The sequence below is a fragment of the Plecotus auritus genome (assembly GCF_963455305.1).
Source record: "Plecotus auritus genome assembly, chromosome: X".
Lineage (NCBI taxonomy): Eukaryota > Metazoa > Chordata > Mammalia > Chiroptera > Vespertilionidae > Plecotus > Plecotus auritus.
The window spans coordinates 22,974,928-22,991,288 of NC_137784.1; the positions used below are offsets into that span (position 1 = coordinate 22,974,928).

General features: G+C 39.7%; 1 protein-coding gene across 4 annotated transcripts in view; it reads right to left on the reverse strand.

The window, feature by feature from the left end:
- The window catches only part of TAB3 (TGF-beta activated kinase 1 (MAP3K7) binding protein 3), a 75,072-nt gene that overhangs the window by 14,955 nt on the left and 43,756 nt on the right, over positions 1-16,361 (reverse strand). For 3 of the 4 annotated variants that reach the window (XM_080651862.1, XM_080651863.1, XM_080651864.1), the window contains 3 exons: positions 16,027-16,187; positions 8,837-8,930; positions 3,734-3,817 (listed from right to left, as the gene is read on the reverse strand). In XM_080651862.1, the coding sequence (XP_080507988.1) occupies positions 3,734-3,817; positions 8,837-8,930; positions 16,027-16,187 (339 nt within the window). The remainder of the gene's footprint in view (positions 1-3,733; positions 3,818-8,836; positions 8,931-16,026; positions 16,188-16,361) is intronic. The other variant, XM_080651865.1, reaches the window with a different exon arrangement.

Here is a 16,361-nt window from a genome sequence, read left to right on the forward strand (position 1 = left end):
TCCTGGTTTGTGAGAGGGTACAGGCCAGGCCGAGGGACCCTACTGGTGCATGATCGGGGCCAGGGAGGGACGCAGGAGGTTGGCCAGCCGGGGAGGGACCGTGGGAGGGCTCCAGAGTGTATCCAGCTCGTCTCACTCAGTCCTGATCTGCCGGACCCCAGCAGCAAGCTAACCTAGCGGTTGGAGCGTCTGCCTCCTGGTGGTTAGTGCATGTCATTGTGACTGGTCTATTGGTCGCTTAGGCTTTTATATATATAGTAGATTCTTTTGTGAAGTGTCTGCTCACATGTTTTACCCTCTTTTTTATACTTCTTGATACCATTTCTTTATCACATGTTTTGCGGATATTTTCTTTCTCCTTTAATATTGTATTTCTGAGCTAAATCCAATTAGGTCATGATGCATTATCTGTTTTATATATTGTAAATAATTTATGAATGTTTTTTTGCTTTTATGTCCATGAGTGGTACTGATCTATAATTTTGTTTTCTTTTGGGGGTAGTGGGTAGGTAATGTCTTTACTGGGTTTTGGCATCGGGGTTCTGCTGGCTCCATTTATAAAAAAGGGAAGTTTCCTTTTCCCTCTATTTTCTCAAAGAGTTTGTGTAAGACTGGTATTATCTCTTCCTTCAATGTTTGATAGTCTGGATTTTTCTTTGTGGGAAACTTTTTGATAATAGATTTAATTTTTCATAGATGTAAAGCTATTACTATTTCCTATTTCATCTTGTTTTCAGTTTTGTAGGTTATATTTTTCAAGGAATGTGTCAATTCCATCTAAGGTGTTGAGTTTATTGGCATAAAAATGGTCATCACATTCCCTTATTTGTGTTCTTTTTTTTTAATAAGTTGACTTTAGAGCTTATTGATTTTTATCTTTGAGAGATCAAACTTTTGACTTTGTTATCTGTTTTCTATCTCATTGACTATTCTTATTTTTCCTTCTACTTTTAAGGTGGAATATTAGGTCACTGATTTTAGATCTTCTTGTCTTATACTAGCATTTAAAGCTATAAATGTCCTTCTAAGCACTGCTTTAAGTGTTGTGTAGTAAGGAATTTGACCTTGCCCAAAGAGAAGTCTAGCTTTATCCCCAGCTCCTGGGAGATAACCTCTAAAATCTTGAAGTTTCCCAAGTGATATAAGTGTCTTTGCTATTTATGGTGGGACCTTCAAACCATACCTGAGAGTTTATGCTAATGAGGTGGCTCAAGGTGGACATATTGTCCATCATTTCTTACCAATTTGGTCCTCTGTTGCCAGGTGACAACTTTTTTTAAAAAGTTTTTTTATTTTTATTTTTTGAGAGAGGAAGGGAGAGGGAGAGAGGGAAACATCTATGTGAGAGTTGATTGATTACCTCCTGTACATCCCCTACCAGGGATCAAATCCCACAACCTGGGCATGTGCTCGGACCAGGAATTGAACCAGCAATCTTTTAAAAAATATATATTTTTATTGATTTCAGAGAGGAAGGGAGACAGAGAGAAATATAGAAACATCAATGATGAGAGAGAATCATTGATCGGCTGCCTCCTGCACACCCCACACTGAGGATCTAGCCCCCAACCCGGGCATGCACCCCGACCAGGAATTGGACTGTGACCTCCTGGTTCATAGATTGACACTCAACCACTGAGCAACACCGCCCGGGCTGAACCAGCAACCTTTTGGTACACAGGACAATGCCCAACTAACTAAGCCACAACAGCCAGGGCCCAGGTAACAACTTTTTAATGTACTTCCTTAAATAAGGGATTCCTCCATGACAGCCCTTGAATCAATTAAAGTTTATCTGTTGTATTACCATTAACTAATGCTTTCTTTGTAGACATTGGCACAAACTCAAGTTTAAAGACTTGTATTATTAATCCAAACTAGAGGCCGGGTGCATGAAATTTGTGAGGGGGGTTCCCTCAGCCCAGCCTGCACCCTCTCCAATCCAAGACATCCCTCTCACAATCCAGGACCGCTGGCTCCTAACTGCTCACCTGCCTGCCAGCCTGGTTGCCCCCAACTGCCCCCCTCTGCCAGCCTGGTTGCCCCCAACTGCCCCTCCTGCCAGCCTGGTTGCCCCCAACTGCTCCAGTCACCCCCAATGGCCCCCCTGGCCGGCCTGGTTGCCCCCAACTGCCCCCCCCCACTGGCCTGGTCACCCCATGCAGCCTGCTATTCAGTAATTTGGTCATCCCTCACTAACCCCCCTGCCAGCCTGGTTGCCCCACGCAGCCTGCTATTCAGTCATTTGGTCGTCCCTCACTAACCCCCCTGCCAGACTGGTCGCCCCACGCAGCCTGCTATTCAGTCATTTGGTCGTCCCTCACTAACCCCCCTATCGGCCTGGTCGCCCCACGCAGCCTGCTATTCAGTCGTTTGGTTGTCCCTCACGAATCCCCCTGCCAGCCTTGTCACCCCACGTAGCCTGCTGTTCCGTCGTCACTGTTACTGTGATGGCATCCTGGGCAATTTGCATATTCCTCTATTATTAGTATAGATGGTTAAAATGATAAATGATATATAACCCAGTGACTTTCAATTTGAAGCTGTATATAATGTTGCCATAGTGCCAAATCTGGTACTGGGCAGTCATCCACTAAGATTCTTCTTTATGCCATTTTTAGAAATTAGTAAGCTATTTTAAATGTAGAGGAGATGAAACAGCCATGGCAGTATTAAACAATAAAAAGAACAACAGATACTGTGTTGCAACCTATAAATGAAATACTTAAAACACATAGAAAGTTGTTTAACCAAAATTTAAGTAATTTAGCTCAGGTAAAATTATTTAGATAGAATTTATACATTCCCTGATTAATAATAATTCTGATGATATTTAAAAATATTATACTATTATAATATTTAAATTTTATATTTATAAAAGTATAAAATTTAAATATTAAATATATTATAATTATTTTAAGTAAGACATTCACCACTATTACATATATATGTCTTCATGATCAATCTTTTTAAGTTGCCTAAAGCCTTAAGGATTATGCTCTGAAATGCATACTTTATCTCAGTCTTAAGAATTATATTTATAAAATAACATGCGTTATTAATAAGAATGGGGCAGAAGGGGTTTAAATTGAATGACATTTAAATTTAATTCATATCCATTTTGAATTTGGCCGGCAGGGGGGCATTTGGGGGCAACCAGGCTGGCCGGGGGATGGGGAGATGTGTTGGGAGCGACCAGGCCAACGGGGGGGCCGTTGGGAGGAAATGTCAATTAAACATTTGGTACACAAAAATAAGAGATGTGATATCTTTGATATTACATGGGAATGACTGAACAATTATTCAAAAGTGATTTCTCTAAATCTGGGATTTATGTAAGGATCTAACTGATATGCTCCCCTGTGAAATAACCTTAGATCAACTGCAGATCAAACCTTCCATTCTAACACAAGACCTTTAATATTCTCATTATTTTGTAAGAATTATCTTTTAGGATTATAGTTTTTACAGTAAATTTTAACTATATAATACAGTTTCAATTTTAAAAAGTAAATTATATATATTCCATTTAATTACTTTTGACAGTAATTCCAGGAGTTAATTTTAAACTTTGGGGACATTTTACTATTGCCATAGTAACATCAATATGGTAACGATTTTGCTGAACAAATTAATGAGTATCTCTAGTGGAAATTTCTTCAGCTATTAAATGTGAACTCCCAAAGAATTTTCATATTTATTTGTATGATGTTTTTGACATTTCCCTACTCACCTTTTTTGGATGGCTTGGGTGGTACCACTGGGCCAGGTTCTATGTTGTCATAAAAATTATTCATGGCTTTTGGATCAAAGTTTCCTATAAAAAAATAAAATCACCAGGTATTCAGAGTTCTTTCTCCTATTATTTGAACTTTTTGTTAAGGAAAATATGAAAATAAAACATGTAAGAAAGGAAATAGTTTTCCAGAGTTTCAAAACTCATGTTACCTTACTCTCTTTCCACTGAAATTGTTTTATCATTCTGAGAAAAGACCCAAGCAAACTGGCATACCAATGTCTATCTACAATGTTCACCTAAAGGAATATTTTTCTAACTGTAAAGCTAGTCTTTTTAGGTAGTGTTAAGCATGTGGCGCATTTAGGGAGGTAAATGAAGGAGAGAAATGAAAGGCTGGCTGAACTGTTTTTTTCTTTCTGTTTGTTTTGATTTTAATGAACAAACAATAAGAAAGAAGATTTAAATAGCGAAAGCTCACCATATCTTTCATAATTTACCTTAAAATTTTATCTATTATTCAACTGTCAAAGAACTCAAATATATAAATTTACAAAGATTTTTCAAGTTTTATGTGATCAGCAGCTCATGGATTCCTATCTTCAAAAAAAAGGAGAATCTTGTCACCTACAGATTTGCCAATTTCAGAATAATAGAACAATCCCTAAGAATTTTGTCTTGCCACAAAATTTTCATCTCTCTTAAAATGTTCATTCATTTCCTTGATCTAGTGTCTATTTCAGCCCCATCTCCTGCCAGGACTCCTCCAAGGTCAGTTTTGATCCAGGGCCGGCTTTTGGTCCTACCTTCAATTCTGTGAACCTATCACTGCAATCTGCTTATTCTGCACAATTCCAATTAAGCTTTACAACTGTACACATGCTTATTTCCAGATGATCCTATATGGCACAGATAAAGTTCAAATGGTTTTCCTCACCAAAACCAACAATAAAGCTGTTTTTCATCAAATCATGCACTGCCCTGGCCAGGTGTGACTCAGTTGGTTGAGCATTATCCCATCCACTGAAGGGTTGCTGGTTCAATTCCGGGTCAGGGCACATGCCTGGGTTGTGGGCTTGGATCAATCCCCCATCCCTGGTAGGGTGTGTGTAGGAGGCAGCCAATTGATGTTTCTCTCGCACACTGATATTTTCTCTTTCATATTGATGTTTCTCTCCATCTAAAAGTCAATTTTAAAAAAATCATGCACAGATTTACATCTAATCTAAATATTCCCCCAAATGTCTAGATTCCTTATCTCATTTAAAAATTTAGATTAGAGCCCAGCCAGCATGGCTCAGTGGTTGAGTATCAATCTATGAACCAGGAGGTCACAGTTTTATTCCCGGTCAGAGCACATGCCCGGGTTGCGGGTTCGATCCCCCGTAGGAGGTGTGCAGGAAGTAGCCGATCAATGACTCTTCATTGACATTTCTCTCTCTCTCTCCCTTCCTCTCTGAAATTATACATATATATATATATATATATATATATATATATATATATATATATATATATATATTTATTTACACTAGAACACTAAAGATGTTCAACATCAACTAGATTAAGGTAGAAGAAAGGATAAGTGACCTCAAAAATAGGGTAGTAGCCTGGCCGGCTTGGCTCAGTGGTTAAACTTGGACCTATAAACCAGAAGAAGGTCATTTGATTCCCGGTCAGGCACATGCCTTGGGTTGTGGGCTTGATTCCGTGTGGGGCATGCAGGAGGCAGCCGATGATTGATGATTCTCTCTCATCATTGATGTTTCTATCCCTTCCTCTCTGAAATCAATAAAAATATATTTTTACAGAAAAAATATATTTTATAAAGTTTAGAAATTAATATAAAAGAAATTCATGTAAAATGTTTCCAGAGCATAGAATAGAGATTTAGAAATGCTTAAGCACCAAAAAGAGCTCTTTGTTGCTCAATGGAGACCAAAACACAGCTCTTCACTTATGAAATCTTAATAGTGGTTTCCCTTGCAGGTCCTATTACAAATGCTTTTATCCATTTGGCTATGCTATTTTAAGATACTTTCTGAAAAGAATTCCTATGACGGCTCATGAAAGCCACAATGCTATTTTGATATGTTAATTGGATCTTTTTATGCTTTAAGATGCTGCATATGAATTTCTTCAATTACTTATGTTACAGCTGATGTTCTAATTTCTAGATCCCATTAGGCTTACTATAAATATCCTAACCAAATGTTTAAGTGTTTGTTTTGCTTCAAAGAACACACAAGCAAAAAAAAAAAAAAATTCAATGTTGTCTTCTAATATAGTAGCAATAGTTTGTATAGCCCCCACATTATGCATAGTAATTCTTTCATTGCTGAAAGCTAGTAGGCTGTAGAGTAACTATGTTTCTGAAAATAACTTTAAGGGCACCTAAGTAAATTGTTCAACTTGCATATTCAAATTTACTTCTATTCAGATAAGTTCCATATCTTTTTAGGTTCCCCTGCTTCTACTGCTTAGGCTTGTCTAAAAATGGCAATATGGTACTTTATGTATATCTCTTAAAATACAGTAGAAGCTCTCTTAGCTGCCATAATTAAGAACAGTAAGGGGGCTGATTAAAACACGAATTGTTAAGAAAAATTACACATCAACTTTAATGTAACAAAACATATAAAAATGGCAATATTTTAATGATGGGCCAACATCTTTTCTTTACTTGTCTGTTGACTGGAGGTTCTATATTGTCTTTCCTATATAAACTACACCTGTGATGAGCTAAAGTATGGTGGGCAAACTTTTTCTGTAAAGGGAGATGATAAACACTTTAGATATTGTGGACCTGTAATACAGGTCTCTGTTGCAAGCCCTCAATTGTGCCATTAAAGCACAAAAGCAGCCCTAACTGGTTTGGCTCAGTGGACAGAGTGTCGGCCTGTGGACTGAAGGGTCCCAGGTTCGATTCTGGCAAGGGCATGTACCTTGGTTGCGGGCACATCCCCAGTAGGAGGTGTGCAGGAGGCAGCTGATCGATGTTTCTCATCGATGTTTCTAACTCTCTATCCCTCTCCCTTCTCTCTTTAAAAAATCAATAAAATATATTTTTTTTAAAAAAAGCACAAAAGCAGCCTGGCGTGGCTCAGGGGTTGAGCATCGACCGTGAGGTCACGGTTTGATTCCTGGTCAGGGCACATGAACCAGGGAGGGGGTCATGGTTAGATTCCCTGTTGGGGTGCATGCCCAGGTTGTGGGCTCGGCCTCAGTGTGGGGCGGGCAGGAGGCAGCCAATCAATGATTTTCTCTCATAATTGATGTTTCTATCTCTCTCCCTCTCTCTTCCTCTCTGAAATCAATTAAAAAACACACAGAAGCCCAAGGCAATATATAAATGGGCATGGCTATGTTCCATTAAAACTTTATTTAAAAAGACAAGAAGCAGGTCCTGGCCAGTTTCTCTCACATCGATATTTCTGTCTTTCCCTTTCTCTTCCACTCTTAAAATCAATGGAAAAATATCCTCGGGTGAAGATTAAAAAAAATAATAAAAATCTATACTAATAAAAGGGTAATATGCTAATTAGACCAGGAGACCTTCCTGATGTCCTTCCAGACAAAGCCATGGTGGCGGGGCTGAGGCAGAGGCAGTTAGGGGCGATCAGGCCAGGAGGGGAGGGCTGTTGGGGGTGATCAGGCTGCCGGGGGGGGGGCAGTTGGGGGCAAGCAGGCCGACAGTGGGGGGCATTTGGGGGCGATCAGGCCAGCAGGGCGGGCAGTTGGGGGTGAGCAGGCCAGCAGGGGGGGTAGTTGTGGGTGAGCAGGCTGGCAGTGGGGGCAGTTAGGGGCGAGCAGGCCGGTGGGGGGGGGGCAGTTGGGGGCTATCAGGCCAGCAGGCAGAGGGTTAGGGGTGATCAGGCAGGCAGGCAGGCAGGTTAGCGGTTAGGAGCCAGCAGTCCTGGATTGCGAGAGGGATCGGGCCTAAACCGGCAGTTAGACATCCCGCGAGGGGTCCCAGATTGGAGAGGGTGCAGGCCGGGCTGAGGGACACCCTCCCCCACTCCCTGTGCACAAATTTCATGCACCAGGCCACTAGTAAATAAATAAAAAGACAGGCAGCAGGCCAATTTGCTGAACCCTGATCTATAATTTCTTGTTTTTGTTTCTTTAGCACCCTAGCTGGTTTTGCATTCAGTGGTTAGAGTGTTGGCCTGCAGACTGAAGGGTTGTGGGTTTGATTCCAGCCCTGGGTAGGGGCGTTTGTGGGAGGCAACCAGTTGATGTGTCTCTCTCACATTGACGTTTCTCTCTGTCTCTCCCCCTCCCTTCTATTCTCTCTCTAAAAATAATTAATGGAAAAAATATCCTCGGGTGAGCATTAACAACAACAAAAAAGGTATTTGCCTTTAATTTTTATGGGAAGAGCAGCTCTCCTGCCTTCATGCCAGTTTAGTAACTGGCATAAACAGGTTTAGGAACTGGCACAAGTGACTCTTGGTAAGCAGACAATTGCACTGATGGGAGCAATAGTAAGAACATCTCAACCCTGGTGAGCTGGGTAAACAAAAGTCAGTTAAGGGAGCTTCTACTGAAAAAAAAAAAAAAAGAGAGAGAGAGCTTCCACTGTAGTACACTTCTATAAGGAAGAAACGCCCCCCCCCCCAAAAAAAAAACCCACCACAACAAACAAAGACCCCCAAAGTCTAAGATATAGCTGGATGTTTTAACAGGTAACATTAAAAATGCCAAATGAAAATTACTTTAAAACTGAGAAATCTGATATTCTGATTTGGGGTCCCTATTTTTACAAATATTTAGACGATTCACATAATATGAACCTACTAAGTCTTAGAATTAAAACTTATAAAATCAACTTTTAAAATATTTACAGTAAATGACTAAAAGAAGATAAATACAGAGTTAAATCAGAACAGTCTTAATGATGAAATTACCAAAGTAAAACTATTTTTTGATCCCCCAATCCGATCTATGACCATGGCTGGAGTGATCTCTTTACCAGGACTGTAATCTTATGATGGACAAAAACTATTTCTTAAATCTATAAAACCAAAATGATTGCTATTTAAGCAGCTTAAAACACCACACTATTACTTATGGTTTACCAAATAATCAAGTCTATACCTCTAGATTGAAGGAGGTCAACTTCTTTCAGTGTACAGTCAACATTTATCTGGAGTTGTCTGTTCATGCTTCTCAATCTTGTCATTTCCTCAGGCTAGTAAGAAAGGACCCAAAATAGCAATTGTGGGAAAGTCATTATCAAGCCCAACATTTAAGAACTGCTATTCATTTTAATTGTTCTGATTGGTTATTACCAAGAAGATGGCCTTAATCCATAAGAGGGCATGATTAAGAAGTCTTATAGTTTTCAAGGAATAGTCAGGTAAAATGGGGACATCAGTATGGCCACATATAAAAGAATCTGCATATAACGTGGCAGGCTACAATACTAGACTGTTCTATCATACAAAATACTACCATTTTAATCAGAGAGCACTGAGAATATTTTATTTCTATATTTTCATAGTAAGGGAAACTGTAGTAAGTAGGAACCTTTTAAACAAGCCACATTCATGATTTTAATTTTGTCCAGGGATAGTTAAAATTACAACGGTATTGCTCAGCCAGTATGGCTTGGTGGTTGAGTGTCGACCCATGGACCAGGAGGTCAGGGTTCGATTCCCAGTCAGGGCACATGCCCAGGTTGCGGGCTCAATCCCAGTAGGGGGCATACAGGAGGCAGCCAATCAATGATTCTCTCTCATCATTGATGTTTCTATCTCTCTCTGAAATCAAGAAAAACATATTAAAAACACACATTTACAACAGTACTAATTTTAATTAACACTGAGTGCCAGGTACTGTGTTCACCAGAATTCTGTCATTTTTCCTTAAAATAATCTTTCAAGGTAAGTACTAATATCACCCCCAATTTATACATGAGGATAGCGGAGGCATGGAGGTTATATAATTTTCCCAAAGTTATAAAAGAGATAGCATTTATATAAAAGTCTTCTATATAAACTTCTATAGAAGCAATTAATCTAGCATGCGAAACTTTCAGGAACAAATGGATTCCATTCTTCCTCCAACTTTGTTTCCTTCTGCTTCGACCTTTCCAGCTCAACCTACTCCTTAGGCCTTTCAGGACATACATGAGACACTGAAATGTGAAGAGAGCCCTATTCTTCAGTTATAGTTTTTTTGGAAGCCTTTATTTCCTCTGACATTCTGAATTCTTTTACTATTTTACATACATGTACATTAAAAAAGTTAGGGTTTAGACTCCAGAGGCATGGGTACTGAAGCTTTCATTTCAGCACAGCCTAGATATTAACTCAGTTTCTAAGGTGATTCTGTAAAGTAAAAGATAAAAATCTGCTATGATAGGAAGAAAAATTAAAATCCCACTCTTGAAAACACATATTTTGCTAAAAACTAAATACATTATAAGAGTGAAGAAAAATGAGCAAAAAGGGTTATTTTCATTCACAATAATGCAAGATTTTATGCTTAGGAGGTATTACTAGAATAAGTGGGAATGCTCTCTAAATTAGCAGGTATCAAAAGTTTAAAATAATAAGAGCTACAATCCCTTAGAATGCCAGGGGAACATAAAAGTCATTTAGAAACATTTATTAGGGATTCCTTTTCTTTTCTCATTCCTATGGGTAAATCATGTGACATTAATATGTAAAGTGTTTATAACTTGTCTATCAACCAGGCAATATTAAGAGTTTAAAACATACCTCAGCATTTGTATTAAAGATAAAACACTTGTTCAAGGATTTCAAAGAGTGATGCTATCTTCCTAGGAATATGTGAAAGAACCTATTTTCTTTGTAGAATCATATCAGCAAAGTCAAGTACCTGAAGGAGCTGATCTTACCTATATATTGGGGTGGGAGGGAATGTTTTAGCCAAGGTGTCCCTGAATAGTCAAGCTCTGTAACTAAGTATGCAAATATTATAATAAACTTTATATCAAGAGACTACTGCACATTTGTTTGTAACAACAACAACAAAAGTTCTTATCAACAGGCTCATTTCCAAAGACAGCAGAACCACTAGAAATCACTAAACTAACTGTTTAACTGTAAGATTCCTATGTCCTTTTCTGACGCTTCTGATTGAGGGGGAAAAGCCATTTTTGAACGTCACTACATTTGTCAAAAAGTAGTTTTTCATGGAGAAGGGGTTTTGAGATTGGCTGTGCATAATTTACAGTTGTTTGTAAACTACCAGGATGTTTATAGCTACGCTTTTTTTCAAAAGGTGACAGAAATACCTTGAGCCTACTGTTTTAGCACTTTAGGAAGCTGTCTCACAGAGACCAATGTTGAAGACCACTGATGGTCTTTGGTGGCTTGGCCCCAATTATGCATCTGAGACTCAAAGCTGTGGGTTAGTCCAAAAACCCAATTAGTCAGAACAAGATGAATGGGAGAAAAACTTGGGGGAGCGGGTAATTAACAGCTCTCTGCCTATTAAAATCTTACTTATCCTTCAAGGTATAACTTAGGTTTTCTCCTTCTCCATGAAATTGTCTCATTTTTGAACATTACCAGCAAAAAACTAACATTTCTATATCTGAGCTCGGAAGCATTTAATATTATTTATTATCCAATTGGCAAGCACTTCTGATTTACTGCCTATCTTTTCTCTTACACACACACACACACACACACACACACACACACACACACACAGATATATGTATATTTTTTTACATACAGGTCTCTTTAAGAGATGGCATCTCTCACAGCATTTAATACAATGCTTTGCAAATAGTAGATTGAGAAAAATTATGGTGGGCATGCATCTTGTACTTTTGCCCTCCTCCTTAGCTCCTCTAAGTTTCTGCAACTGTACACAGAGTTGGTCAGGAATGTGCATTCCAGTCACACTTTTAACAAATTTTTTATATACTGCTTGATAAAAAAAAAATGTTTGAAAACATGAAGGTAGCAATACATGCTCCATAGCAAAAAAGTCAATTCTCTATTACATAATCTTATGTGAGTGGGACAATGATAAGTAAGGATCGCCATTTACTGAGCACCTACAACATGCCAGCCATTTTACATACATTTGTCTTTTTATTAAAATGTACTTGTTATAATTCCCTTTTCTAGTTATGGAAAATCAACTGCAGAGAAATTAGATATAACCTGTGAATGCCAGAGCTGTTTTGGCTCCAGAGCCTATGCGGGCACACTCTTTCAACTGTCATATGCCTCAAATGAGCCTGTATGAAGGAAAAGGAGATTGACAAAATCCTTTGTTTTCAGATTTCCTACATATAATATGCCTTGTGTTATGCATGTTCCTGAAGTTAAAAGGAAATTATTTTCACAAAACGCTTCAGATTTGTGTATCTCAAGCATATTTTCCAGTATCTTGCAACCAACATTTATTTTATACTATTTGTTGATCATTATATAAATTGTTTAATGTGTTATTTAATCCTAACAAAAATCCCATCAGCATAACCAATGGACACAGACACTGGGGCAGTGGGGGCTTGTCTGGGGTGGAAATGGCTGGGGGGGTCAATTGGGTTAAAAGAAGACATATGTAAAACTTTAGACAATAAAAAAATGAAAAAAATAAAAATAGTACAATAATAAATAAATCATAAGAATAAAAAAATCCTATCAGATGGATACTGACATATCTATAAATGTAAAAGCCTAAGCGGCCATCGCAACCAAACGGATGACTGAACAGGCTGCGTGGGGCGACCAGGCTGGCAGGGGGGTTAGTGTAGGGTGACCAAACGACTGAGCAGCAGGCTGTGTGGGGCCACCAGGCCTGCAGGGGGGTCAGTGAGGGATGACCAAATGACTGAGCAGCAAGCTGTGTGGGGCCACCAGGCCTGCAGGGGGGTCAGTGAGGGATGACCAAATGACTGAGCAGCAAGCTGTGTGGGGCGACCAGGCCTGCAGGGGGGTCAGTGAGGGATGACCAAATGACTGAGCTGCAGGCTGTGTGGGGCAACCAGGCTAGGAGGGGGGGGCAATGAGGGGCTACCAGGCCGGCAGAGGATGGCAGTGAGGGGTGACCAGGCCGGTGGCGGGCGGGGAGTTGGGGGCAACCAGGCCGGCATGGGGGGCAGTAAGGGGCGATCAGGCAGGCAGACAGATGATCAGTTAGGAGCCAGTGGTCCCAGATTGTGAGAGGGCAGTCAGACATCCCCTGAGGGGTCCCGGATTGGAGAGGGTGCAGACTGGGCTAAGGGCTTCCCCCCCCCCCCCCACCGTGCACGAATTTCGTGCACTGGGCCTCTAGCATTATAATAAGAAAACAAGCATTACCCTAGATGGTTTGGCTCAGTGGCTAGAGCGTCGGCCTGCGGACTGAAGGGTCCCAGGTTCGATTCCGGTCAAGGGCACATACCCAGGTTATAGGCTCAATCCCCAGTAGGGGGTGTGCAGAAGGCAACCGATCAATGATTCTCATCATTGATGTTTCTATCTCTCTCTCCCTCTCCCTTCCTCTCTGAAATAAATAAAAATATATTTTGAAAAAAGATATCAAGCACAGAGAAGGTTACATATCCAAGGATATATGAGTAACATGAGAGCAGCAGAAGTAGGATTCAAGTTCATGCCTGAATTGAGAGCTCACTGTCTTAGCCATAATTGTCCCTCAGCCATGCACTCCTAATAGTCTTCCATTTTACTGTAGGTCCTGTCAGCAGAAACACAGGGGAATCACACACTCAAATTTCTCACTTCTCAAATATTATCACCCACATGAGCTATCAATTTCTGAAGTTTGGTGATGGCTACATGGGGGCTACATGGGAGTTCACTGTTTTATTATCTTTGAAATTCTCTATAATTAAAAGTTAAAAATAAATTACAGCCCAGGACAGCAGTTTTACCAACTTCCTCTTTTTTCTAAAGAAGTGTCATCAATAAAAGCTCTTACCTAAAACCTGGGTTTTTTTTGAAACACTAACCTATGCTACATTAGACAGTTCTCTACTTCCAACAACAAAAAAACCAACAGGGCTTTATTTAGTAGGGGTTATCACACAGCAAGTGGTTGACAATCAAAGCTTATATGGTTTTGTTAGAGAAAATAACTTCTTTGCCAAGAAAGTTTGTTTATGCCCTACAAGTACCTAAAGGACTCTCAAGTGCCCAACCACCACAGGTGGTTTCTCGTATGAATTACATTCTTCAGTATCTCCCCCCATCAAAGGACTCAATTAAGATTTCAAGTGAGGAAAAAATGAGGCAGAAATATCACTTTTCAGTTAAAGATAATTTTATAATATTCTAAGAGTTTTTAATATTAGAAAAAAATTTCACTCACTAAATTATTAAATACTAGAGGCCCGGTGCACTGATTTGTGCACCAGTGGGGTCCCTCGGCCTGGCCTGTGGGGATCAGGCCAAAACCAGCTCTCTGACATCCCTCGAGGGGTCCCAGATTGCGAGAGGATGGTTCTTGGGTGACACACCCCAGAATTGGGCTCCCTTCTCTCTGGTTCCAGGTGTGTCACCCAAGAACTGCAGCTGCCAAGTCATTGCAGCTCCTGCATTCAGTGTCTGCCCCCTGGTGGTCAGTGCGTGTCATAGCTACCGGTTGGACTGTCGGATGGTCCCTTGGGCTTTTATATATATAGATGTCTGTTTTTCAGCCCTGGCCAGTGTGTTTCAGTTGGTTGAGCGTCATCCTGTGCACTGAAAGTTTGCCAGTTCGATGGGTCAGGACACATACCTGGGTTATGGGTCCGATCCCTGGGTAGGGCACGTATGGAAGGCAGCCAATAGATGTTTATCTCTCTCTCCCTTTTCCTCTCTCCTAAGCATGTCCTTGGGTGAGGAAATAAAAACAAACAAAAAATATGCCTGTTTCTCAAAAACATCCACTGGTTCCACATGACCAGCAGAATAAAGTTTAAACACTTCAACCTAGTGTTCAATATCTAAGCCCCATTCCACCTATGAATATGAAACTGTTAAGACATCAGAAATCTCAGCTTACGTGAGATAAAGAACTATAATTGCTGCCTCCTGAAAATCTGTCTTGACTTCAAATCTCCATTGCCTCATGTTCTTTTCCTTTCTAAAATGGCTTCCCCTTTCCTCTCTGCTTATACAGCAATATTATACTGTTTAGGGCAGTGGTTCCTTACCCTTTTTTCCTTCAATCTGTTTGTAAGAGGCCTGACATATATGGCCACTTCTCTAAACTTATAAACTTTGAGAGAGAGATTACCCTTAGTTTAGAGAGGTTAAGAAAATGAGGAATGGCTCTGTGAAAAAAGTAGAGATTGAAAAACAGACAGGATTTGTACATGCGGAGCTTTAGAATGGCATTCCAGCAGGAGGAATGTGATAGAGCAGAGAAGTGCACTGAGTATAAACAGAAACTAGTTAACATGTGAGTTCTCTTATAGGTTGATGGATCTACCCACTAGCAGGTATGAACTAAGCACCTAACATTGGACCATAATCACAAACTATGAAATACGGTTGTTGACTGAACGTTAAAAGGTGAAATTATAGGTGGTTGGATCGGAAAAAATCTGTGATGTCCCAAGATTTTAAAGACTTGTTTCAAAATTTTAAGAACTGTTTAAGATCTTTATTAAATACTAGAGGCCCGATGCACAAAACTCGTGCAAGGAGCTTGGCCCTCCCAGCCGTGGCAGCTTGCCTCGGCCCTCGCAGCCCCGGCTTCGTCTAGAAGGTTGTCCGGAAGGTTGTTTGGCTGTCCAGTCTAATTAGCATATTACGCTTTTATTATTATAGATTATTATTATAGATTAACCAACATGTTAAAAATATATTATCCAAATCTTTTCACTAGAGTAGTTCCTGTTAGGACTGTTGTCAATACGGTTATCTTAGTTTCTACAATTATTTATACGTAACAAAATTGCTCTGCCTTAATAAAGTCTCTAGTCAACACTCCCAAAATTCATATTGATCTCACTGTAGCTCATATGAATTAACATACTTAGAAAAATAATTTTTTTAATGCTTGGAAAAATATATATGTTTAGAAGAATACATGAGAACAATTTATAAAATATTTGCTCAGGGTGCACTCTTCATTTCTATTTTGACACAATGCAATTTTTGTAAATGAGATCTATAGCTTGATTATAATCATCAGTATTTGAAAATACTAATGAGCCTATGGAATTCATACATATGAAAAAAATAAAGCATCAAATTATTTTGATGAGAATTATTGAAAGCGAAAGTTCTTCATCCACTGTGTAAAAACAAAAAACTCTGTCAGAAATAGAACACCCCCACCTTCCTATCCAACACATCCCAACTTACCGTTGGACTCGGAGTGGTGCAGCTGACCCTTCTGAGCCGTCTCTGCATTAGGTCATGCTCCATACCGTTAACTTCAGCCTTCAATCGTTCTAACTCCTCTTTCTCAAGTTTCAATTGCTTTGCTAACCTCTCCATCCTTGCTCGCTGATGCAACAGCAAGGCTATAGCATTACAGATAAAGTAATTGCAGAGAATAACATTGAACAAGTGAGCAGGAAATTTCTTTATGCATAGCTAATGTACAGAATACCTATAAGGAACCCTGTCATCCAATTTCAGTTGGCGTTAATTTTCATGTCTTTCTAATGCTAGCCTAGTTCATATCTGCTTTAATT